The sequence below is a fragment of the Megalops cyprinoides genome, chromosome 6, assembly GCF_013368585.1.
Source record: "Megalops cyprinoides isolate fMegCyp1 chromosome 6, fMegCyp1.pri, whole genome shotgun sequence".
Lineage (NCBI taxonomy): Eukaryota > Metazoa > Chordata > Actinopteri > Elopiformes > Megalopidae > Megalops > Megalops cyprinoides.
This window is the reverse complement of record NC_050588.1, coordinates 2,190,482-2,217,776: the sequence shown is the minus strand read 5'-3', so window position 1 is coordinate 2,217,776 and position 27,295 is coordinate 2,190,482. Positions and strand designations below refer to the sequence as shown.

General features: G+C 44.4%; 1 protein-coding gene across 2 annotated transcripts; it reads right to left on the bottom strand.

Moving 5' to 3' along the window:
* Positions 1-1,454: 1,454 nt before the first annotated feature.
* On the bottom strand, positions 1,455-27,295 carry LOC118779255 (nuclear receptor subfamily 1 group D member 1-like). Of its 2 annotated transcripts, none has more exons than XM_036531258.1 (8): positions 26,839-27,295; positions 11,133-11,426; positions 10,506-10,594; positions 8,587-8,731; positions 5,375-5,958; positions 5,025-5,210; positions 4,485-4,695; positions 1,455-2,005 (listed from the first exon to the last, which is right to left on the bottom strand). In XM_036531258.1, the coding sequence occupies exons 1-8, from the start codon at positions 26,942-26,944 to the stop codon at positions 1,809-1,811; spliced, it is 1,812 nt and encodes a 603-aa protein (XP_036387151.1). In that variant the 5' UTR covers positions 26,945-27,295; the 3' UTR covers positions 1,455-1,808. The 2 variants fall into 2 exon arrangements, with proteins under 2 accessions (XP_036387151.1, XP_036387152.1); XM_036531259.1 differs by lacking the exon at positions 26,839-27,295 and adding an exon at positions 18,713-19,451.

Genomic DNA, 27,295 nt, shown 5'->3' with positions numbered 1-27,295 from the left:
AAGGGTTTGCAGTCCAAGTGCACATTCACAAAGCAGACAGATATTCATTATCATTTGATTGAGACACAGACCCTTCATCCAGGGTCCTTGAAAGCCTTATTATGTCAATGGCCCCTTTAAAAACAAAGTTTGCTCTTAGTGTTGTGCACAGCATTGACCAACTCTTATCAGTCATTTGGTGGTTTTCATTTTTAGCTTGTTTTCATAGCTTCCTTTTCAAACATTTTATCACATGATTCTACCACTTTGCTTTGATGTTGATCTGGGCTGCATTCTTCTTAGGTTGTTCTAGATTGTTTTTATTATTGCAGCTTATTAGCTTATTGATATTCTTTATAGTTATGTTTTGTGATCCTTGCCAACACATTATCGCACTGTGAGGGTTAAAATACAGGGAATGATAAGCCTGTTGCTAAGATACCACTGTACCCTTAAGGAAATGGTTTTCAGAGAGGAAGAAGAGAAGAGAGATAACACAGCATGCAGCAAATGGTATATAATCACTTTTATATTGATTGTATGGAAGAAGATAAACAAGAAACATTTACAAAATATACAGCGAAATGTGATAAATAAGCTGTAATCAGTAAATGAACAAGCTCAATCCAAACAACAAAGACTTCCCCTTTGTGGTCCAAAAGATGCCAATGCTTGTAAGACAAATTGCAGGCACAAGGTTAGGGCTGTGCCTGGTATTGATGCTGGTATATGTGCTTGTGTGTTGGGGAGGAGGGGTCGTTGTATACCTTTGCTGGACTCCATTTCCTAGGTCCTACTCTCATTCCCATTGGCTGTCATCTCTGTCCCCACCCACAAAATACTCATGTTCTTAGCTGGCACTGCAAAACCACCTAATATAACATGTAGTGTGAAGCATGACAGTATTTACAAAAGAAATATTTTTTTAATATCATTTCCCAACATGCGTGGGACAAAATGTGCTGGTGATGTCACCCTGATTCCTGGCTCAAAGAAAGTGGAGGAATTACAAATATACATGTTTGTCTCAATTACACTCAAACTAGATTTAGAAAAAAAAGCTTAAAAAACACCCAATTATTCAAAGCCCAAAAAGCTGAACCTTTTCATTTTCAGTGGATATTTTCTATCTTTTACACATGGTTTAAAGTGGTTGATACAGTGCATGTGCAGTCTTCTGTCGAAGGTAGTGTTACCACTCTACAGTTTTCCTCTAGTCTACTCCAATATATATGGTTAACGGATTTATGAAAATGGCAGCTTCCCACTTATGAGTTGTATATGTATACATTTATGAGTGTGTATATATTTATATGTGCATGTATTTATAAATCACACACATAAATATATAAGGACATACTAAAATATAGTGTACATATTCCCTTTTTCTTGCATGTACACATAATTCAAGTTCAGTCAGAATATATGTGTTCCTCTCACACATAGCTCTTGCCCATTTCCTGACTGCTGGTCAGTGGGTTAGAAATAAAAGGGAGATGGGGAATGAGACAGACAAGAAGAGAACGACTCCTTTTGGTCTTCAGAAAGTCAGTGCAGCAGAAAGGGGTGGGCAGTGCTTAACCATAGTGCCTCCCCTTCCTCTCCCCGCCTCCCAGAGAGGCAGGGTGGGGTGACTTGTGTGGGAGAATATGATGTCATGTGGATGGTCTGAGAAGGTGGCACTCTGAAAAAGGTCTCTTGAGGATATTGCTTTATTCTTTCTTTACCTTTTCCAAAATAAACAAAATGTCAGGAGCTGCATTTGCCACTGTCCGACCCCAAATCTCTGTTCCTCTCCTCTTTTGATGGGCATCATGGCGGGGGCACATTCAGGGGTCGATGCGGAAGGCCAGCAGCTTGTCGGAGTGCAGGTTATTGAGGGTGCGCAGGTCAGGCAGGCGCAGCAGCAGCTTGGGGAAGAGGGCACTGTCGTCAGGGCGTCTGCGCATGATGAGGGACCGCAGGGCTCGGATCAGGCCCTCCTGCAGCTGCTCCACGCCACCCATGTTCACAATGCCTGTACGGTCTGGGGAAATGGGGCAGCCACATGGCAAGGGCAAGTCAGTACAGGCCTTAGGACACTGAGTGTGAGCATACGGCACCCATGGCACAAGACACTCATGGCACAGGGCAATCAGGACGTGGGGCAAAGGACGTAAGGCACTCGTGGCATAGTGACACCGATTGTTAACAAGTGCATATAATCAAGCACATAGTCATGCAATCTCCATAGACCAGGGGTCTCCAACACGTCACTTGCGAGCTACCGGTAGCTCCCTGCCTGTTTTTGAATAGCTTGCCAAAAGGTTCAAAGATTATGTACAAAAAAATCTGACAACAAATAAATGCACCCTGGAAACCTCTTCCCATTTCAGTCCAATCAAATACACAGATGTCCCACCCCCCCTCCAACACAAATTGATATCAGCTGTCAATCAAATAAGTTAGGCTACTGTCAAGTTTGCCTACATGTCGTCATGTCAGTTACCTTGTAGGTTAGCTACTGAGGTAGCTACTGAGCTAAAGCAAGGATTTCAGTGGTGTTAGCAAGCCAGTTTAGCTTATAAAATAGCCAGATTTATGATGAACAAAGAAAGTGGCCAGGCCAGAAAAAAAAGCTATTTCCATGAGGAATGAGGACGCAAGTTTTTTTTTTCCACGAATGTGAAGGACAAATGTGTGTGCCTCATCTGCGGTACCAGCGTTTCAGTCAGTAAAAGATACAACGTTCAGCAACACTTCAGGGACATTCTAAAGCTCTTAATGTGAAAAGGCTTAATGTGGCTTAATGTTCCAAAACAGCGATCAATGATCACCAAATTTCTCTCGGACAAGTCTTGTCATAAACACTTTCACTTGTCAAAAAATCAAAACCGAAATCCCATGAGTATGGATGTTATCTTACATTAAGCGTTTTCCTCTCCATTAACACCCATTATAAGGAAAAGGCTTATCGTCGCTTAACGTTCCAAAATAGCCTCCAATGAACACCAAATTTGTCTGACATCTCATGTCATAAACACATAGTAATGTTTTCTATGACTTTGATGTGAATTTAAGATGTTTTGTTATATTATGTGTGTGACAGAGTGCTGTCACTACGGTTGAGTATGCGCTCTGACTGCCATATCAACGATCCTGGCTCTTTGGCGTCGTGGTCAAAACTGCTGTTTGGTATCCTGTAGACCTGGGTTTGAGGCCGGGTGGGGTGACTGCTCTTGCCCAACAGTGAGCTTGACACAATGAAATTTGAAACATATGGACACAGAACATACATTTGACATGCTATTGATGTGAATCTAAGTTGCTTTTGATCCAAAATGTGAGCTTTGGACATTGACATTTGATACATGTATATGCAAAAAGTAGCTTAATTCAGCTGGTTAATGTGAGCTTTTTGATACGTCATGTGAATAAGTGTGAGTAATATAAAACATGAGAAGCTCTCTGCCACTTTCATTTTTTCAAAGTAGCTCTCAGATGAAAAAAGGTTGGAGACCCCTGCCACAGACAAACCTTGGAAGTAGAATGGGTCGTACTGGAGTGCTCAGTGACTTTAAACGTAGCACTGTCATAGGATGCCATCTTTGCCACAAGTCAGTTCGTGAAATTTCTGCCCTGCTAGATCTGCCCCGGTCAACTGTAAGTGCTATTATTGTCAAGTGGAAGCATCTAGGAGCAACAACAGCTCAGCCATGAAGTGGTAGACCACGTCACTTAGTTACAGTGAAGGGTAACATTAATGCTACAGCATACATTTTAGACAGTTGTATGCTTCCAACTTTGTGGCAACAGTTTGGAGAAGGCCCTTTCCTGTTCCAGCATGACTGTGCCCCTGTGCACAAAGCAACGTCCATAAAGACATGGTTTGACGGGTTTGGTGTGGAGGAACTCCAGTGGCCTGCACAGGGCCCTGACCTCAACTCCACTGAACACCTTTGGGATGAATTAGCACACAGATTGCAAGCCAGGCCTTCTCGTCCAACATCAGTGCCTGACCTCACAAATGCTCTTTTGGCTGCATGGGCACAAATTCCCACAGACACATTCCAAAATCTTGTGGAAAGCCTTCCCAGAAGAGTGGAGGCTGTTATAGCAGCAAGGGGGGGGGGGCAACTCCATATTAATGCAAATGGTTTTGGAATGGGATGTCCAATAAGCTCCTATAGGTGTGATGGTCAGGTGTCCACATAATTTTGGCTATATAGTATACATAGTTTTGTTCGATACCTCTCCTGTATGTGCTTCTCCTGTCTATGTTTCGCCTGCCTGTACTTCACCTGTCTGTGCCTCTCCTGTCTGTACTTCTCCTCGTTGTGCCTCTCCTGTCTGTACTTTTCCTGTCTGTGCCTCTCCTGTCTGTACTTCTCCTCGTTGTGCCTCTCCTGTCTGTACTTTTCCTGTCTGTGCCTCTCCTGTCTGTGTCTGTGCCTCTCCACAAGGTTCTACTGATTGGCACAGGGAGAGTACACTGCAGCAGTATGCCGTATTGTGCCCCCACTCACCGGCAGACACCAACACCACTGCCATGAAGAGTGCAATCTCGTCTGCCTCCAGCCCCAGGGCGCCTAGCTTCTCGCTGAACTCGAACATGGCATCCAGCAGCGAGCCCATACCCATTGCCCGCAGGGTGGACAAGGGGTATGTCTGCCCGTTCAGGAAGGTCACCGTCCGCTCCTTGGCATTGAACAGTGAGCAGAACCGGACCATCAGAACCTGGGGAAAAAATGATGAAGCACTTCCTGTGAGCATGAGGGTTACCGGGTATGGTGAGAATAGTAGTGGCCACAAGATGGGACACAATGCAGTGAGAGGGTGAAGCACACCGTGAACAGTGTAGAGTGTAGACTGTAGAGTGTAGCTACAGATCCTTGTTTCTCAATCCCAGTCCCACAAATCCATACTGGGAGTAATTCTTAATTATAAAGTTCCTAATTAGGCACAAATGAGCTACTGATTAAATGACCTGGACCAGGCCTTTCTCTGTTGTGATAAATGGTGAGGGTCCGTGACTAAGTGCATGGAGGGGGACAGGTGGGCAGTACCTGGAAAGTGCCTGCTTTGAGGAGCATGACCTGGTCGTGCTGGCTCAGGCTCTGGAACCCTGGGATGCTTTTGGCGAACTCCACCACCTCGCGCACTGCTGGCGTGAAGCACTGCGAGAAGGACTCCCACACCTGCTGGCTGGTGCGCCCCTCGGGGGACACGGGACACACATTCAAGGGACAGGCCTGTTGGGGGGGGGGGGGGGGGGGGTAAATGTGACCAAGAGCTTCCAAAAGGCAAGACAAAACTGGAAGTCTAACTAAGAAGTAAGCCTCAATAAGCACATGGACATTCAGGGAAATGCATGGCTGAAGGAACACCTTAGAGAAAAATGTTGCTTTCGACTCACCAGGACTTTGGTGCCAGTACTCATCATCCAGGGACATGAAGTCTGACTCTGGGACTCTCTGGCGGAATAGCTATTATAATTGGCTGGGTAGGCCTGGGGAGGTAAGCCAGCACTGGGCTGGCAGTGACTCTGATTGGACAAGGGACAGTAGCAGTAACGGCCGTTGTCGACAAAGGCAAATGAGGGGCTGTTATCGCATGGGGTGACGGGGCACCGGGCAGTGGCCTGGTACCCCACTACAGGGTAAGAGGCATACCCCTGGGCTGGGCAGGTGTGGGATTGCGCGTGGGGGTAGCTGGATTCTTGAGGTGGGTTGCCCTGAAAAGATGAAGGGTTGTTGTTGCTGCTGCTGCTGCCCCTCTTGCCCAGTCGGTCCTGCCCATTCACAAAGATGTCGAGATAGGCCCGGGAGATGGCTCCTATGGCTTTGTCTGTTTGGCTGTCTTCAGGGCTGGGTGGTGCCTCAAGAGTGGGGGAGGAGTCTATTTCCATTGCTGCGGACTCGTTCAGGCTGTTCATGTAGCTCTGCATTTCGTCCAGCAGCCTCTGCTTCTCCCGCTTAGGGATGCGTCCAAAACGTACAGCTGAAGGAGACAGAGGAAGGGGCCAAGGACATGAGGAACTGAGGACCCTCATAGCAACAGAAGCACCTCCATTGAAACACTCTGTTGATCACTGTTGGGTCACTCAACACAAATCTAGTCTGACAAAGATGTGCTCAGATACTCTTGAAAGTCTGAACATCACTTTGTGATTTGGAGGTTACTACTCATTCAGGTTTTCAAGAATATATCAGCTGAAATACAATGTCATGTCTGTGCCAACCTTGACTTCCTGGTAGAACTATAGTAAGAACAGAGGAGCCTTTTCAGACACAGTCTCACGTGTATCTTGACCACCTTTTTCAATTGCGTGTCTCTCAAAAATGACTGAAGGCATTAATTTCAAACCTTTCCCCTAAGGATAAACTTGTGTGTCATATTTTAAGATAATGTGAGAGGGTTGTATCAGAGTTGTACTGATATCACATGCCATACTGTTCCTTCCCAACCACTGTCCTAATTTTACCCACCCAGAATTTTCACACTTATAAAAATCCCTAAATGATTCACACAAAAAATAACAGTAATACATTAACTGCAGTGATAGTTACATCTTATCAAGCCCCAGTTGCTCAGATTAATTACAGTATTGATACCTTTATGGTTGCCACGGTTTGGTAGCTGCATTAGGTACTGAGGAGGTAGAGAGAACCCTGATAGCTTTCCCAACCAGCTGCATCAAATCACCATGGAATATACTGGTGGAGACCTCTCTTCATCATACTCTTCCTTTCTGTCCCCCAAACCCCCCCTTGTGAAATAGCTGTCAGCTGATGCTATTAATAGCCCCCTGCTACCGTATGCCACAGCACCCCCCACCCCCATCCCCAAAGCGCTTTCCCTTGCTCTGAGAAAGTAGGTCAGTGGGTCAGAGTGAAACGTGATGTCACTGGCACTGAAACAAGAAGGCAGATTTATGGAGGATCTCCAGAGCTGGTATAGGATACGGGTAGAGGTAGGGACTTTTATTTGGCAGGAGGTCAAGAGGTAGGGGCTGAAGGAGAAAGCAAAAATGGCCTGTGTTCATGGTGAGGGTGACGAGGAAGTGAACAGCAACAGAGAATGAGACCTTGATAAAAACGTGATAAAAGTGAAGGCCGGGACACAAAAGCAGAGAGGAGAGGCAGAGAGAGAAAGAGTGAGGCAGGGAGCATGATTAGATTGTTGGGGGGAGGGGGATACAGAATTACTTTTACATAAAGGGTTTAAAAATAAGAATAATGGAAGCAAGGAAAAGGTGTCAAGTTGTTGAGGGGTGAAAAGTGCAATTTCTTACTTGGCATTGTGTCTAGCCATTCTACATTCTAGCTGAAAAAGGGCAAGGGCTTTTTTCAACAATGTCAGGTAGGAGTGTTGGTTATTTTTGGCATCATTTCAATGAGCATGGCATTAAGCAGAGCCCGCAGCACTGGTCATGCCAACCTCCGTGGCAAAGGAGAGAGGCCCAGCACGTTATGGGAAAAGGCCATGACATAAACTGCTGCAAGGTTCACAGGTGCTCCAGTGCTGGGTCCAATATTCATATTTGCATACTTGAAAATGCTTCAGTCATGCAGTGAGCTTGGAGGAAACGCAGCCATTTTACCCAATGTGGGATGCAGGCAGCCCCATGAGGTTTTCCTGTTTTTCTCAGTGGATAAAAGAAAAGCTGCAGTTTCTAGGTTGTGGTTTTTTGACACATCAACACTGATGTAACCCTTTACCACCCCCCTCCCCCCCCCACCCCACCTTTGAAGTATCAGCTCTGCTTGACATCTTTCAAGCACAATAACAGTCAACTGAGAGCAGAAACCCTTCCCCACAGAATGTGCTCTCGGATGTAAGCTTACAGTCGAGCATAAGCAAACTCAAGGATAAATGCAGCAAGAACTAAACCGGGTTTGTTGCGATGTAGGGCGACAGGGTAAAGTAAGCACATTGTTTTTAGGTCACCCGAAATGTGCTTTTGCTCCAGAAAAAAAAGGTGATTAACTGCTGTCCTGCGTTCTGAGGTATGCTGAGAGCTGGGGACAGGCGTCCTGGTGTTAAGGAGACAGATGAAACCTTACTTTTCTGTTTTGCCTGCTTAATTTTGGCAAGCACCCCCCCTTTGTTAACCGAGCTAAATGTTCTGGGAAGGTGCTGAGACACATGCGTAGCGAACAAGTACCCCCTGTTTCCAGGTTCCGAAAATAAACTGCCTTCACTGCGGTGTTCCGGGTGACTGATGGCTTGGGGAATTTCAGAGCTCCTTCCCTCATAAATCACAGCCTGTCCATAACTGAGGACGCTACGCCGGGGGGGGGTGAAAGACACAGGAAGGAGGAAGAGGAACGATTGAGAGGGATATGAAAGAGACAGTCACAGAGATAAGCGGAAGAGGCGGGGTCTTTTCAGGCCAGGAGGGAAGAGCGAAGAGAGACACGGGAAAGACAAGTCCATGTTGGTGCCCAGAATGTCCCCTCACACAACATACAAGCACCACAAGGGCTGTGTTCATACTCTTAGATTCAGGTGTCCTGCCAGCAGGGTGGCATTTATGATTACTTGCATTATATGAGCCTGTATTTAAGAGACGGGCATGAGAAAGTGGATGATAGGTAGAGGGTGGTGGCCGACAGTGACACTCACCGTCCCGGGACATGCCCACGGAGAGGCACTTCTTAAAGCGGCAATGCTGGCAGCGGTTGCGGTTCATCCTCATGATCAAGCAGTTCCCGCTCTTCACACACATCTTGTAGTGGATGTTCTGCTGGATGCTGCGGCGGAAAAAACCCTGCAGAAGGCAAGAGACGGGGAGAGGGTTGGTGGGAGTTTGGCGATAGTGAGAGCGGGCACACAAGGCTCCACAAGGACCCCCCCTCCCCACCTTTCTTGGCCTAATGTCTATGGCACATATGTCAATATCAAGGCCCGCGGGCCAGACACGGCCCTTCACGACTTTTAATCCGGCCCACCAATAAATTTTGACAATCAATTTAATGTGGCCCGTGCTCTGGTCCGTGACAATACAACATTGAAATGCAGGAGGCCCTGCTGCACTCCACTCTCACACTTTTATCAGAGAATTAGCCTACAATACAAACAATTGCTATCTGCCTTTCCAAAGGTAGCTAGCATGAACAATGGCCAAGAAAGAAAAGTGGACAATGAATATTGACAATTTCAAGAAGGATGGGAAAAACTAAATTTATTCTGTGAATTCAAACAAAAGCCAATGTGTTTTGTATGTCAAGAGTCATTGGCAGTTTTCAAAGAGTATAACCTACGGAGGCATTTCTAAACGAAGCATAAGCATTATGGAAACATGGATATGGAACAGCTGCCACAAAAAGTCAAATAATTAAAACGCAAGCTTCAACAACAGCAAAACATGTTTACTCGCATCAACAGTCAGAGTGAGGGAGTTGTGAAGGCAAGCTTGATAATAGCGGAGAAAACGGCAACAGCATGCAAGCCATTCACAGAGGGAGAGTTTATTAAAAATTGCTGTGATGTTGTATGCTCCGACAAGAAGCAGGCATTTGCGAATATCAGCCTCTCCTGAAATACCGTCGCTAGTCGGGTGGATGAGTTGGCCTCCAACTTAGGGCGCTTTCACACCTGCAGCCTTTAGCCCGTTTGAATCGAACTGAAGTGCGTTTGACCCCTTGATTCGGTTCGTTTGCGTAGGTCAGAACGCAGTAATCGCACAATCACACAGGTCCACACCAAAATAATTGGCCTGAGACCCCCAAAGAGAGGTGGTTTCGATCCGCATCATCTGGCAAACCCTGGTGCGTTAATCTATTTCCGGAACATAAACACCAAAGTGACCAATGAGGGAGCAGTCTGCTCTTCTTTTACAAATTTTGGTCCCTTTAGAAATAACGCCATGTGAAACCAAACTGAACCTACTTCATTATGCAACATTGTAACAATTTATTCCCTGCTGTGGACCAAAGCAATTGAACTATAGGTCTGAAAATGCACTTACAGATCCAGCTAAAAACTAAAGCCAAGGAATTTGTTGCATATTCCTTGGCTGCAGATGAGAATACAGACAGGACGGACACTGCCCAGCATTCCACATTCATTTGGGGGGTGGATGCTCAGTTTTGATAAATACTATTTGATAAATGCTGTTTTGCTTTATTAATCAATGCTAGTAACAAAGACCTTATTTGTTATTTTGTTACAGACAAAAGTAGGCTACTGTGATGCAAATGTAGTTTGTTTAAATTAATTGTGCAGTTATCACTTTATACAAAAACATTATTCAGCATTTGATAAATACTATTTTGCTTTATTAATCAGTTTTGCTGGTTAGAATTACCCACAAACATGGAAGAACCATAATATTTGAACGGTGCATGCATGCAATATTTTTTTTAACTTAATACAGTTACTAGCCTACTTACATTTCTTCAATAAAAAAAATAATCATTGTAAATGTCTGGCCCCTGATTTTATTCACAACCCTCAGCATGGCCCTCACTAAATTTGAATTTGACACCCCTGGTCTATGGTCATCGCCTGGCCACCCCTCTCCCACTGCCCAAGAGCCTCACCTTGCAGCCTTCACATGCGTGCACGCCATAGTGGAACCCCGAGGCGATGTCACCGCACACTTTACACAACAGCACCATCCCTCCAGTCTCTAGCAGGTACGGCAGGAGAGAGAGAGGGAGGGAGAGAGAGGGTCAGTTAGAATGACACAAAGAGAAACAAAGGTGGGCCAACACTGGGGAGTGAAGTGGCAAAGGAGAAGCCTCAAAACCCGCTGAGTGAAATCACAAATGCAGTAGTTCCATGGGAAATGCATAAAGAAGTATCCCTGAATGGGTATCTGGAGTGGGTCCAGGACTAAATAAAACACAAGGAAAGTATTTGATTGGCCATGCCTTGCATTTCTGAAAGGGGCATCTGAGGGCCTCAGGCTTGGTGTGTGTTTGGTAGCCCCATTAAAACACTTCCCTTGGACGTTTTTCAAGACAACATCAAATAATACACAGCAAGTATTATTTATGATAACTGATGTGAACTACATATGTTTTTTCAAAGAAAAGCCATTGGTTGCTAATTTTATGTATATTTTGTGTTTTTCCTCATTTAATGGCTGATGTGATTGGGCCCTAAGGGGTGCGAGGGTAGAGGCTGACAGGCAGATGACAGAACTCGAGGACAAGCGCACTCACTGGTAAACGTGCCAGTGAACCCTGAGGGCCTCTTGCCCACGACTGGGTGGGAGAAGCTGTGCTGGGTGGCAGCGGGGCCTGGGCCATTGGTCACATCGGGGAACTGGAAGACCAGCTGGGGTGATGGGGGCGCCCCGCCCCTCTGCTTGAGCGCCCCAATCTCAGTGAAGGAGACGTCCTCTGGGGACGAGGGCTGGGAGTGCGAGGATGGGGACTGTGTCTGGTACCCGCTGGAGGGGCTAGCTGGGCCAGGGCTGGCGCTGCCCGTAGAACCTGCATACAGAATTACGCTCCCTGAGAGAGAGAGAGAGAGAGAGAGAGAGAGAGAGAGAGGGAGAAAGAGTGACAGAGAGAGAGAGAGAGAGGGAGGGAGAACATGCGCTGCTGTTCATAACCAAAGCAATCCATCAATGCATCAAATAGCTCAGAACTCATCAAAAAAAGGTGTGCCAATGCTTTTTAAGGGCACGAATGACTTCCCACTGCCAGACACTGAGCAAGTAATGTTACACAGACAGAAGCATATCACATATGAGTAGGGATGCACGATGTTGGATTTTTGCCGATATCCAGGGTGAGAAACTTAGCTAGGGGTCAGTCGAAACCATTAGGACTGCTGTTCGAGACCCAAAGCATGAGCTCGGCGATCGCGGGCTGTCTTGTTTAATTTCAAATCGCATTCTCTCCTTATGGAGCCGCGTTATTTAAAAAATGGTCTCACACCTCTCCAGAAGCAGCGAAAAGCTTAGCAGCACACAGCTAGAATCCTCCCAGAGTGAGAAACTTAGCTATATATTTTACCCTTCCTTGCATCACTGGGGCTTTACAAGCATTTCAAATAGCAATTTTGCTATCTGTTTCAGATAGGCCTACTTCGAAATACTTCCATACAGCTGACATATTGAAGCTTGTTGTGGGCGCTCACAATAAACATTTAGCGTCATCGCATGCGCATAGGTCACCTTATTGTCCAGGCACATCGGCAGAAATTTTCATAGGCCTATCTGCCGATGCCGATAATTAACAGATACCGATGTCGTGCTGGTATCATCGTGCATCCCTACATGTCAGTACTGTCAGTAAGACACAGTCTATCCTGCCTTAGCCCATTTTTAAGTTCAGACAGTTTCAAGTAGGTAAAGGAGGGCAACCAAATGTTAATGCTTCATAATATACTGTGACCTTGATCACCAACAGTCTTGGAGCCAGACGGGGAGAGAGTCACAAACATCACAAACAGTCACAAACTTCTAAGGATCACAGACAACACTTTCCTTTTCAGCTGTCACTGCTGTCACAAGTGACAACCAATAAAAAAGTTCGCTATACCTAACGGTGATAGGTTAACAGTTGGGAGGGCAACGGCGTTGGGTTAGTCATCGGGAGCTATGATCTGAACTCAAATTCCTCCAAATGACGAATTAACAAGCATCAACAGCTCTTACAATGTTAATGAGTACGTTTTGCATTTAAACGAAATGCTCTTAAAGCATCTCTGAAGACCGACTGAAATCAACAATACGGAATTGCTTAAATATTTCGGTAGGATACAGGTTTGTTACTGAACAAAATTAATGTTTACAATTGCCAGACCTCAGGCTAAACGTGCCTCCACATAATAAAGATTACAGAACAGTTGGGGACGCACTGCTCATACGCAGACAAGCAGCTGCTACTTTGAACGCGAGCACCAATATCTTTTCATCCCTCTCACACTTTCCGCCCTCTCTCCCAACCCAGTTCGCAATTGGGCATGCGTTGCTGGATGAGCAAAGACACGGCCTCACGTGTTCGCAGAGCCAGCTGCCCGCCTCGGCTCCTCTGGCGGCGTGTCCAGAGTCTGCAAACTGCGCGACACCTGACCGCCGCCTCACATGGACTCCCAACACAGTCACCGCCCGAGCCTGGGCAGCGCATTCCGCAGTCCCGTGTAGACAACAGCCCCAAATACAGCAGGCAACGGGATGATCACGTTTGAAGACAAGCAGTAACCACAGAGGGATCAAAAGGCTATCTCGTGTTACACCAATGCGGGACTCAGTCACCGGAAGCTGGAGAGGGAGCGAGAACGTGATGAGTCACGTTTTCTCCTCTGTCGACTGTTCTAGGAGGGAGAGATTGTTCGGTGCATAAAACGAGGCAGGCAGGTGTGCGTGTGACTTTTATGTTTACCTCCTCTTATCCAAAGATGAAATTCTAGTTCCGCTGATAACATCGATGCATTACACAAAGTAGAGTAGTATCAGGCGTATGTCAACTCATTATGTCAACCCAATTTATGTTAACTCATTCAGTAAAACGGCCAGGGCGTAACGCGGTGCTCATCGTTTTAAAGACTTTCTGGGCAATGCATTGCACCAACTATAACAGTCTCTGGAATTTCTTGCACGTATAGATCTGCATTACATTAATAACTATGCCACTGAATATTTGTTGCTTTTGAAACACCAACCTTGCCTCATGTTTCACCATAGGAAATCTGCTTGATTGGGTCTGTATCCCAATAATATATCAATGAAAATGCTAGAAAATTAACGTGGAAAATTTCGGATGGTTGTATACAACTATGGAGAAGAAACTTGAATTTTGTGCTTCCTACATTTTTAATTTGGCCAGAAGTGGTTAGCTTTAAAATTGTTAAGGTTAAGTGAATAATGCAAGTTTAGAAAGTAAAAAAATGAAAAGGTTAAAATAAAGAAGGTCAAAATCCAGATGAACATCTCAGTTTTTGAGTGCTCATCTGCTCATGAATGTTTAGCTTTAAAATTGTTGAGTTAAAAAATAAAAAAGCTTGTCATAATTAAGATGAGAGTTTGAGTTCATGCATGCCTGTTGTAGTAACGTCTTGGAAAGAACCTGGAAAGTTTATGGGCAGCCAGCTTCCCTTGCTCAGTGTCTAAACTGGCTGCCCCAGGATAACCATGCCTCCCTCCCCTTGCCTGGCCCCACACGACCCACCACCCATGTGATATACTCATCTGTCTGGAGTGTTTCCAACATCTGCTTGCAATGCAGTGAGAGTGACCTTTGCCCTTTTCTTAAAGGGAGGCACATTCCACCAAAACCAATGTGCAAGGTGCCAGACTCATGCCATTCTAGTCTCTGGGACATGAGGGGAATAGTAATAGGGAAACCTGAGGAAAGCCTTGTATATGTTGTAGAAATAAATACACACATGCATTATCATATATTTAGAAGCCTCTCTGAGCTCTTCTCTTGTTACTCATTCCCTCTAACAGAAGCAATGCCTGTGATCATTTGAGAGCTTTCAGGGGAAGTATAGTGATCACTGAGACAGAGAAGGAGTGTGAAGTCCATTTGCAATTCTGTTTCATATATGAAAATATTCAATATTTTATTTTAGTACTGTATGTTATGTTCAATTGTTTTGTTGATGCTTTTGCAGTACATATTGTGTGGTATTTCATGCCAGTGAATCTTTTTGAGCTTGGCACTTGAACATCCAGGGTGACCTGATTTATACACATGCATTTATGTATATCAATAGGACAGCACCACATACACTGCATGGCCAAAAGTATGTGGACACCCCTCCTAATTACTGAGTTCAGGGGTTTCAGTGACACTGTCTGTTAACAGGTGCATAAAATCAAGCACATAGCCATGCAATCTCCATAGAAAAACCTTGGAAGTAGAATGGGTCGTACTGGAGAGCTCAGTGATTTTAAACTTGGTACTGTCATAGGATGCCATCTTTGTCACGTCAGTTCACAAAATTTCTGCCCTGCTAGATCTGTTCTATTATTGTCAAATGGAAGCGTCTAGGAGCAACAACAGCTCAGCCACAAAGCAGTAGAATATTCATTCTTTGAATGCCATGAATAAACTGTGAAGATTACAGTCAAATGAATGCCACATCTTATAAATATATGAATGCCACATCTTATAAACTTGAAGAGTATGTTATGAATTTGTGGCGTGCCCTCCTATCTAACGTTCTGCACTTGAGGGAGGGAGCGTGCGACCTTTGTTGCCACACTACCACGTAAGCTTGAAAAATGGAGGTCAGTGCAAGCTAGCTGTGACAGAGGAACAAGAGGAGCCCGCAGCTCATCGTGATCTGGTCTACCCGTGCAAGCGCTAATCTGCCAAACGTGAGCGCTCTACAGGCACAATAACCTCCTCAGGCCTCCTTCTGCTGCCCCCCCCCCCCCCCCCCGCGCGCTTCTCAGCTCCTGTCCTAGAACTTGTGTCTATGTGGCTCTGTGGGGTTGATCACCTCCCTCAATCCCTTTAGGGTTTTTTTTTTTTGGCATGGCTTTGTTCAAACACGATGGGAGTAAGGACCAGGGTGCTGCTGAGGAACATGGATAACTGCTCACCTGGACTGAGCGATCAGTTGACCTCTGAAAGGAGATCAGTATACAGGTCATTTAGTAGACGCACTTATCCAGAGCAATTTACAAAAGTGCATACAGGCTAACAGCAGTTCCGCTAAGGGACACAATGGTATAATGACAAGTGAACAAGCAAGCTGGAGGTGGTCACACCTCTGACAGACAGTATTGATTAATGATAAAAAAGAAAAAAAGAAATGTCAATGTTATAATAGGCTGGTGGATTCTGATTACGTGACACTGAATTTCCATAGATTCCTATAATGGCAATGCTGTTAGCCTCATCTGCATCTGAAAATGCCCTGCCACATCATCTTCTTTGCTCCAATCAAATACACATTAAGTATAAACATCTAAATATTATTTAATGCTGTTACAGTAATTACTGTGTATGTTGTGCTTCATTGATAAAATCTCAAACAATAACCATTAAGATAAAAAATTAAGCCCCCCATGTATCAATGTGTACACATTTTATGTATAGAGAACATGCTACAGATTTTCCCCATGAAATAATTTTTGTATTTTATCATTTCTGTAATAGCTAATAATTGTTTTCAACTTGAACAATTTAAAGAAGAAAATGTTAAGTAGTTTGTGAGATCTTCAAAAAGCTCTTTCACTCTGCATACTTTACAAATAAGGCATAACAAGAAAATGAATCAGTTAATAGTGTTATTTAAATACATCAGACTGCTACAAATCTAACTATCACTGGCAGCGTGACAGTCGTCAAATCATCGCGCCACAATACGGATTCAAACGAGCGAGAGTTTATCTTACACAAGCTGGCGCGGTCACGTTCCAGTCATGGAAAATTTAAAAATTCTGGGAGACGGTGCAACACAGGTACGACAATTATGGGTACCGTTATCTTCCAGTGTTGGTCGAGGGCAGTTTCCACTTTTGAGTGGTAGATGTGTGCAAATTGATTGTTACGTTTGCCTCGCATTTGTGCATGAAGCAGAGAACGTGAGGGAAAGATATTGGGTGACTCTTGCTGCTCAAGGAGCTGACCCACTGACCAACCTCCCCATCTTTGCAGGCAGGATCAGCACTGGAATCTCCGTGAGAACGCAGGGAGGAGGAGCGGCTTCAAATCACGCGTGGCACGCGGCTGAGGAAGCCTGTCCACGTGATGTGGACTGAGTAGCACTTCGTGCGCCCAACAGCCACAACCCGCCAACAGGGGAATCATACCTCAAAACAACCATGGTGTAGAAAGCTTAGGGTGAACGATTAAACGGGGAGGACTTTATCGAGCAAGATGGTGACTCTGGGTGGGGCAGTTAGGCTACCATAATGAACTTTGTCCCCATCCCCGAATAACAGTTTACGGCTGCATAGTGAAATTACAATTTGAGCATTTATGGGACATCATTCGTCGCTGTATCAAGTGGCGTTAATACAAACAACAACGCGCTTAGTGAGTTGTCAAAATGTGTTACAGTGTCTGTCACACAAATGATGTTGGGGAAGAGAAAAATGAATATCAGGAATGCAAATAAAATAAGAATTAATATTAGGGGTGTGGATATTCAATGCTTATTAGTGGTGAGGAGTTTTTGATATCAATTCAGTACAGCAGTACTTCAGCAAGTGTTTCACACAGAAATAGGCAAATAGGCTAAAAAAAAGCTGAAAAGGGACAGTATGTTTCAAAGAAAATAGACCATGGTTTCCTAACCTTGGTGTGTGGATCCCCTGTGTAGACTGCTTTTTAGGTCAAACTAAACCCATAATTAATTTGGCTGATGTAGGGTGTGCTGCCAATTAAAATGTTTCAAATGGTTGCACTTTAACATAATGCAATATTAGGGATAACAGACCAAATACTTATAAATCCATCAATTTATACTCCAAAGCGAATATGTATATATATATAGAGATTGAAAATAAACCGACAGTGGGTCTGTGGCAGTACCTCAGTTCCTAGGGAATTACTGCACAGAGGGCACTATATTTTTGTGATAAAGTGGTCCATTAAACATTATACAAAACCTTCGAGACAACAGGGTTGAAGTTCTTTCAGTAGTCTACTGTTCAACACTGGCATGTCTTCAATCTACATTTATTGTCTATAACTGTGACGTTGATAACATGTGCTTCACATGCCCAATGCACGCGTGCTGAAAAGTATATACAGTGCTGCAGGCGTGCGCCTCAGCACGAGACAATGGTGCAGTCACCAGCATTGGAACGTGACTGCAGCTTTGTAAATGACCCCACAGCATATTAGCAGTAGCTAACGTCACCGAGAAAACCATTTCAGCGCTACTGATCGAGTGTCTGAACATTTCGATAACCGGACTTTACAATTATTTTGCAAGCGCACACAATACACAACACTGGTTCCCTTGGTGGGAAAGGTTAGCAGGCTAGAATGCATTTCACACAGTCCCAGACAGATAAGTAATCAACCCAAACTAAACCATTCAAACCCCGATGAATCGAGCTTTGAGCATATCCAGTACATATATACGGAGAGACTGAGACAGGAGAATAGTGCGAGCGCAAGCCTAGGAGAGATCGCATCAGGTCGGCGCTACACGTGAGTTTGTTTACATGCCGAGAGGCAGGAAGTGGCTAACTCCGGCGTGTTGCAGAAATCCAGTCGCGCACCCAGCACTTGTAACGGAGAAACTGCAGTGCCTATGGGGATAATTCATATTCATATTCACATTCAACTCATCAGAATCAATTCGTGCCGTGGGACAGGTTCGAGAGAGGGTTGCCGTTCACAATTTAGAAAACCATTACACTACTCAAACAGGCAGGTGGCTATACTGTCCATTACGAGTTATGAACGAAATTTGTACATGCATGATGGAGGGGTTGAAATGCAAACTCAGTCTGTGTAATAAAATATGCGTACATAAGCGATATCCCCTATCCAACAAACTGCAATACCAAATATTAAGTCGTATGGATTCATAACTCAATCAATACCTTTTAATACAGTTGTGATTAATGAAAAAATGCTCAAGAACCTAAAGTATACATTCGCTGCATTTTCTAAGTAGTTCTTTACATCAATTACATCACGAAAAAAGATCAAGTAAAAGAAACTACTTAATCTTAAAACGTGCAATCACCCTTATGTGTGAGCATATGGGATACTGTGCAACCAAATGTAATTTGCAGCAATCGTTTACGGATAAAACAGTAATATCTAATAATAATAATAATAATAATAATAATAATAATAATAATAATACCTACCGGGACTGTTGTCCATCGCTGTTTGTTCTGGGTGCTTGAATTAATTATAAACGTCTTGACGTTAGTTGTCTCTGTATATCATCAAGTAAAAGTCGCGTCGATATAGGTGAAAGAGTCATGAAATGTCCAGCCATAAAACGGTGTCCCAAAAAAACATATGAAATCACTTGTGCACAGAGCATTAGTGGGGTTTTGTCAACCCACCAAAAATGGATTTTCTAAAAAAATGTAAGCTAATGTATAAAAACAAATTTATCTCAGGTGCGTTGAAGCCGGAAGGCTTGTCTCGCTTCTGGTCTCTGCTGAACAGTTGCTTGGCTTGCTTTAAGTGCTGTGAGCGCGTGTAATGCGCCACAGCTAGAGAACAAGCGTTTTCCACAAATTCCAAGAATTCAGACTAGTGCTCGGACACAATCATAAGCATCTTCCAGGCAGAACTGTCAAACACGATACACACCCACTGAATCACACACTGCGCCCCCACCAACCACGTTTTCAGGTGTCAGTGAAATGTGACCAGCTTTTTTTGTCCCTTCAGCCTCCGTTGTTTTTGTTTTTGCGTGCGGGGGATTTCTCTCTCTGTCACTGACTCAATGCGTCCCGTGCACTCCCCCTTCTTCACCTCTCTCCCCTTTTTATTCTTTCTCACGTTTTCATTGGCTGAACTGTAGCGTGGAGGCGAGTCAGTTGTACTGATCAGACATAGGTATGCGTCAATACAACTACGCTGCATGTGCGCTTTGCATGTGAGCGCTGGAAACTGCTGGCCTACTGACACACATTTTATGCAAATACGGTGCTTGCGATGTGCCAGAACAAGGGGAGGGCTGAAACACATGGAGAATGGGCGGAGCTAACCGTGACTACCTCTGCCTCTCAGTTGCGAGCACATTTGTTAACGATCGTCGCAACATTGAGAACTGGCGGGGGGTTTAGAATATGTAGGCCAATAGCGGTTACTTCAGCAAATACAGGCAATATCAAAGCAAGCGGTTAGCGCGTGCCAGAGCATATTTCTGCGAAGCTGTCTCTTGCGGTCACGTTGTTGACCAAACACACTCGGAGGAAAAAATCCTATTTAGGTCATCGCACTACGTTGTACTGCTTTGGCCAGTGTAATACCGTATAAATATCGAATCAACTTTTGAAAGTTTTGAAAAGAAAACTAGCTAATCTGAGCATAATAATAGTGTTCTTTCCATCTAACTGCACTGAGACAGATCTATGTTTCTATCGCTTGTTGTTAACTCAGGGCACTGAGTAGACTCAGAACTCGTCTCATCGAAACTAACCTATATTAACAATAGTTTGCTGCGACGAACTTCATTGTAAACAGTTCTCGGATGAGTGCTTGCATCCGCCACCCTTAAGAGCCATCACTGCAGCCCTAAAACAAATAATTTCTTGCTTGTGGTAAAAAATCATTTCGCCAAGCTGACAACACATTAGTACTCCACTATATTTTATTCACAGAGACGCAAGATACACACTCCACCTAGCGGTGGCAGGGGTCCGCTGGCTTTGTTGTTTCTCTCGAGATTTTCCGTACAACTGCGCCACTTTGTGGCGGACGGTTATTGTCAGAGAATAATAGATACATAGAGGTCTCCCACACCCATACTTCTTTTGGGTGATGTCAACATTTGCTCACAGTCCAATAGCACAGTCTGATGCACTTAAGGAGAAGTTAGCTAACTGACTTTAGGAATCTTCATTATGTTGTGTGTGGTGTGGTGTGATAGCTCACCACAAGGGAACAGAGCATTGAGCCTATAAGCAGCCTCTAATATTCTACCCACCTGAGCAACTCTCCAGTAAGGATGAATGACAACAAAATGATTAAAAAGTGCCAAGCCCTACAGCCATACAGCCCTCATTTTCCCCCATTAACTTTTAAATGTACTGTTTTCTGCTTCTGCAACATTTACACTAAAGTATATTGAATTGGAATTATGTTGTCTCTGCTGAGAGAAGATTCCATTTTCTCTCTTTAATATGAACATGAAACATGGGGTGCATTCAGCAGACACACTGCTTTGGAATGTTGTGAGCATCCCTCAGTTAATTCTCTTTGGTTTCATGAGCTGTTGAGATGGCATTTTGAGAAGGTATTGTACCACACATGTCTAAATGATAGGGGAAATTCCATCTCATGTTTTGTTATAACTGTGTTATTTATTTTCAGCTTTGCTTTGCAAGCACTCTGGGGAACCCCCTACTCTTTTCAGTAAATACCACAGACTGGATCTTTGAAGACCACAGTGAGTCTGGACCTCAGATAATGTGTCATCCAAAAGCCAATGTCTCCTACGACACAATGTCCCTGTCGCTAAACTGGGACATTGGTTTCCTGTTTGGTCCAGAATGATTTAACCAAATCAAGCCCCACATCACCTCACATCAGACAGGAGGAAGGAGGAGGAAGTCAGACAGAGGAAATATTTCCAGCAATCCCAATGACCAGGAGCTTATTATCAGCCACATAGCAATCCTTCACTATCAGGGCCATGCTGATACAATGACGGTGCGGTGTTGTTTGTGCACTTGTTTTTTATTCTTTTTTTTAGCGTTATCTGTTGCACCTCAATATTTAAATGTATTTATATTCACTTTACCCAGAGCTTCAATATTGTTTTTCAAGACACATATGGTGCATGCTTTGTTCATTACATGGTGCTCTAGTACTATACTGTCCCATTGCATTTGGGATCACCAGCTCTTGCATTGTATTCTACAAAATAATGCGTATCAGAGAGAGGACTTCCCCTGCGCTCACAGTGGCAGCAACTTTGTCGCTGTATGTCGCCAAGTCGCTGTCGCCTATAACTGTCCCTTGCAGCCAGCTTGTGGGCGTTGCTAACGTAGTTTTCAGGAAGTGGGCTACAAATGTATTGACAAGAGATGCATCAATTTTCTAAAAAATGTATATACTAATAAATATTATAAATATACATATATTTTATATTTATTTATATGTTATATTTACATCGTCTTTGCTATATTCATCGTGGAGTTGTATGTTTGTATTTTCTTAAAGGCAGGCCTATTAATATATCACCCAATATACGTGTGAACCCACAAATCAGGTGCATTCCTGCTGAAAAATATGTATTGGAGGGAATTTATTTTCCTACAGATAGTGTAATCTTGCTTCAAGCACTACCATTTCACCATGGACTGCAAAGTAGCATTCACAATCGCCGCTATGGGAACTAAAATGCTAATATAGGAACTAAAGATTAAGAAAACTTTTCACAGTGAAAGAATATAAGAGAAACACATCTGCCCTCTGATTGGACATTGCTCAACTCTGTTGCTGCTCATTTGCATAAAGGTGAACTTAACTCAACCTTTTTATGTCGCCAAGTTGTGGCGATGTTGGCGCCAGGTGACTCTCCGCGCCATGTCACTCAGTGTAGCCCAGAGACCACTGGAAATGAATGACTGGAAATGAATGACAAGCTTTGTTGCTTGTTGTCGCTGCAGGTGTGAGCACAGGGTTACACCTCCCATACAGAAACAGAGCCACTTGAAAAATAAAGGAAAAAATATTTGTCTGCTTCATAGACTTCAAAATAACCATGTAAGAACACTTTTCTTCTTTCATCTTTCATCCTTCAAAGATAACATATCTTTTACCTCTCTGAATTGACCTGCATCTGTCATAACAACATCAACAACAACAATAATAATACTAATAATAATATCAAGGCATTATTGAAATGTAGCTGATGTATGTACTTGAGAATTTGAATGTTTTTGCCATTTTTTTTCTAAAGTGTCTAGTATGGTGCTGGCTAATTTAAATTGCAGATTATGTGTTATTCTCAGCAGTTACTGTGTATACATACACTATATGGCCAAAAGTATGTGGACACCTGACCATCACACCCATATGAGCTCATTGGACATCCCATTCCAAAACCATGGACATTACTGCGAGTTGCCCCCCCCCCCCCTTGCAGCTATAACAGCCTCCACTCTTCTGAGAAGGCTATCCACAAGATTTTAGAGTGTGTCTGTGGGAATTTGTGCCCATTCATTCTGCAGAGCATTTATGAGGTCAGACACTGATGTTGGATGAGAAGGCCTGGCTCGCAATCTCCGTTCCAGTTCATCCAGAAGGTGCTCAATGGGGTTGAGGTCAGGGCTCTGTGCGGGCCAGTCAAGTTCTTCCACACCAAACTCATCAAACCATGTCTTTATAGTCCTTGCTTTGTGCACTGGGGCACAGTCATGTTGGAATAGAAAAGGGCCTTCCCCAAACTGTTGCCACAAAGTTGGAAGCATAGCATTGCCCAAAATGTCTTGGTATGCTGAAGCATTAAGATTGCCCTTCACTGGAGATAAGGGGCCTAGCCCAAACCCTGAAAAACAGCCCCAGACCATTATCCCTACTCCACCAAACTTCACAGTTGGAACAATGCAGTCAGGCAGGTAACGTCCTCCCGGCATCCACCAAACCCAGACTTGCCCATCTGACTGCCAAACAGAGAAACATGATTCGTCACTCCACAGAACACGTTTCCACTGCTCCACAGTCCAGTGTCGGTGTGCTTTACACCACTCCGTCCGACGCTTGGCATTGGACTTGGTGATGTGAGGCTTGCATGCAGCTGCTTGGCCGTGGAAACCCATTCCATGAAGCTCCCGCTGCCCAGTTTTTGTGCTTACATTAATGCCAGTGGAAGTTCGGAACTCTTCAGCTATGGAATCAGCAGAGCATTGGCGACTTTTACGCACCATGTGCCTTAGCAGTCATTAACCCTGCTCTGTGATTTTACGTGGTCTTCCGCTTTGTGGCTGAGTTGCTGTTGTTCCTAAACGCTTCCACTTTCTAATAATATCACTTACAGTTGACTGTGGAATATCCAGTAGGGATGAAATTTCACGAACCATCTTATTGCAAAGGTGGCATCCTATCACAGTACCACGCTTGAAGTCACTGAGCTCTTCAGAACAACCCATTTTGTATCACAAATGTTTGCAAATGGAGACTGCATGGCTAGGTGCTTGATTTTATACACCTGTGGCAACGGGTCTGATTGAAACACCTGAATTCAATAATTAACAGGTGTGGCCAAATACTTTTGTCCATACAGTGTATGTCTCTTATCAGACAGTACATCTTACACTGCAGAAGGAAGTGTGTCGCTGTCTCATCCTCACCTGTACTGCAGTGACTACAGCCTGTGCTTTTGGGCTAGCTCTGTCTGCCTACGCCTGCCACTGTCAATGGCTTAGCTGTCGACACTGACTCAGTGTTTAGGCAGGACCTGCCTCTGCTTTGTTTTGTATTTCCTGTGATGGTGATGTGTTTTTACTCCAGTGGCCCAGATAGGAATGTGACATGTTTTATAGCCTACTTTGTTCTAATTGCAATTGTATTTACATAATTGAAAATTTCTCTCTTTCCCTCCCTCTACCCCCCAGGTCAGTGAAAGAATTTCCACACGCCTGGCTGACATCTCCAAATGGATGTCATCCCACCATCTGAAGCTGAATCTCAAGAAAACAGAACTGCTCTTCATCCCAGCCTGCCTTTCCCCCCTGCAAGAACCTCTCCATCACCGTCAATGACACCACAATACCATCCTCTCGATCAGCAAAGAGCTTGGGCATCATCCTCGACAGCAACCTGGACTTCAAGGAGTACATTGCTTGCACGTCACGGGGCTGCCGATTCCTCCTCCACAACATCAGGAGGATTCGTCCGTTCCTGACAACATACGCCATGTAGCTCCTTATCCAGGCTGACAGTGCTCCCTCACCTGGACTACTGCAACGCTCTCCTCGCAGACCTCCCAGCCTGCACCACCGAGCCTCTGCAGGTCATCCAGAATGCAGCTGCCCGACTAATCTTCAACCTCCCCAAATTCTCCCACGTTACTCCCTTGCTAAAATCCCTCCACTGGCTTCCTGTCGCTGCCAGGATCAGATTCAAGATGCTGACCCTCGCCTTCTCTGCAATCAACAGGACAGCCCTTACCTACCTCCAAGACCTCATCCAGCCCTACACACCTGCTCGGCCCTTGCGCTCTGCAGTAACAGGACGTCTTGCTCCTTGCACAGACAAAGCGGGAGGTTCTCGCTCTGCTACGCAACAGTGTTTCTCCTACACCACTCCCCAATGGTGGAACGAACTCCCTGTCCCAGCTCCATCACTCCAATCCTTCAGACATGGTCTGAAGACACAGCTCTTCAGACTCTACCTGGACTGACCTGTCACACAATCGCTGCAACCCCCCCCCGGATCAGTGCTGTTGTAAATTGCTGTGTGCTTTTTGTGTTTTGTTTTCTTGTCACCGCCTTTACTCTGGCACTCATTGCGGTGTTAGAAGTTGGATCTTATTAGTTGCCCTATACCCTGTAGCTGTATAAATTAGATAGTACTGTGTCCTCAAACAGACTTTGCTCTCAGCTGAGAACTATCTCATTGTGGAACTGTACACATCCTGTCCCCGTACTGTCGCTAATACTGTATGCACTTTTGTACGTCGCTTTGGATAAAAGCGTCTGCTAAATAATGTAAATGTAAATGCAATTGTCATTTACTCATTTACTCCAGGAGTGGCTTTCATAGGTTACAATTTATTCAGCTGTATATGTCCATTTATACAACTGGATATTTACTGATGCATTTCTGGGTTATGTACCTTGCCCAAGGGTACAACAGCAGTGCCCCAGTGGGGAATCAAAGCAGCAGCTCTTACATTATGAGCCCTGCTCCTTACCACTAAGCTACACTGCTGCCCACATTTGCAGTGCTGTTCTGAAGCTGAGTGATGATGATGTCGCTCAGCTCTTTGAGCTTCAGCGCCAGTCTGGCTGTGGGGACTCTTCTCTGGGCTGAGCTCTTGGTACTGAACACCATTATAGTGACATGGGTGGTGTCACAGTTTTTCAACTGGACCCAGTATTTGAGTGCTCTTTTTTCCAACATTAGTTGGATGGAGGAATAATTCAGTTCTGCATGCATTCATCTTGAGTTTTTCAGTGCAGTTTCAATATTTTTATTGCAGAAATTCTGGAGTGTGTGTCCTCTTTTGTAAAACCCTGGCTTGTGGTGAAAGCCCACACTTCACTGACACAGACAGCATTTGGCTCAAACACTTTTCAGTTTTTTTGCCAAATGTTGATCAAGGTGCTGATGTTGCTCTGCTGTGCTGTGCAGCCCTCCTCTATGGATGAATGAAGGACCACATCACCTGCAGAGAGCAGAGGACTGCTTTAATTACACAAGCAAAATGTGCTTCAGACCATTTTCTGCCCTGGCAACATGAGCCGCAAAGGATCCTTATAAGAACAGACTGACCATTAGCTAGATCACAACCCAGAACTGCTGTGAACCATAAGCTGGTATGATAATAATACAAATGTATAGCTGTAAATGCTGTTATTGCCAGGGACCTGGCCAGTCCACAGAAGACCCTACCAACATACAGTGTATGGAAACTATAAGAAGTTATAAGGTGCTTTCACAATATGAGTAGACGCAGGTCAAAAGCTAATCTAGCTGATCCAACAGACTCTTACCTTCTTTACACTATCCAACCATCTGGATCTTGCACCATTTGTAGCACTGCTATTCAAAGCACATTTAAACATAACAGTGGCACAAGTCCAACTGTTTCCAACTATTTACACATACTATTCATGTAGGGCACATTTGCGCTAACATCAGTGGTGTTGTAGCAGGAATGGAAGACATGCGGCATATCAATGGTACCTGTAAGGTGTTGCATTACGTGTATTTCATTGGACAATAATGCTGTAGCTGTTTTATCATTAGTCATTAGCCTACTAAACTAGAGCTCGGTTACAGTCAGTTTACCTCGAAGAATGGGCCTCTGTTACTTTAGCCCACGCTACACAGCCATTACACGGCACAACATTCTCAATGTAGTTGGAGCTCACATAGCCAGCTAGCCAGCTGTGTTGGGAAACTAGGTTTGCTGCTAAGTTTGGGGTTGACAGGGTCGTATCCTGTATTTAGCTAGGGGTTGATTCATATTTTGTTAAGAAAATCAAGCCATGTGACAAGCGCTGGCAGTTAAAATAGTTAACATGAACCCTATGCTCATGTACATCCGTCGATTGTCGTGTGTCGTTACACGATGACTTACCTTCGAAATTTGTATGGAGTCCTGAGTGTGTGATTGCATTTAATTCCACCTGAAGACCTCCTCTGTAATGCACCGGTTCCCTCCGCTCCAAACTTGGATCCATCATTTCAATTAGAGGTAGATGCAAGCGCTACCGGGGCCGGAGCAGTTCTGCTGCAAGAGGATGATGCAGGCATTAACCATCCCGCCCGCTATTTTTCAGATAAGTGCCAGCGTTGCTACAACACTATTGAAAAAGAGGCCCTTGCCTTGCTGTAGCCCTCCAACATTTTCAAAGGTCGGGTTTCCTATCTCCCGCTTCAGACGTGTTGCATGATCATTGGAAAAAAAGTTCGCTGTTGGTTGCAAAAGTATTATTGCTTTCGTCTTCCTTGTTAGGACATTTGTATATATTGCAAATAGCTACTTAAATCTGTTGGAAGAGATGGAGATGGGAGCTGTTTTTCTTTTTGCTTGA

Excerpts from the sequence above, each read along its gene's own strand:
- LOC118779255 (XM_036531258.1), bottom strand. The coding sequence starts at position 26,944 with ATGATGGATCCAAGTTTGGAGCGGAGGGAACCGGTGCATTACAGAGGA. Across the intron at positions 8,732-10,505 it reads ACGCATGTGAAGGCTGCAAG|GGTTTTTTCCGCCGCAGCAT; the intron begins GTGAGGCTCTTG and ends TGCCTTCTGCAG. Across the intron at positions 5,959-8,586 it reads CGTGGGCATGTCCCGGGACG|CTGTACGTTTTGGACGCATC; the intron begins GTGAGTGTCACT and ends TGTCTCCTTCAG.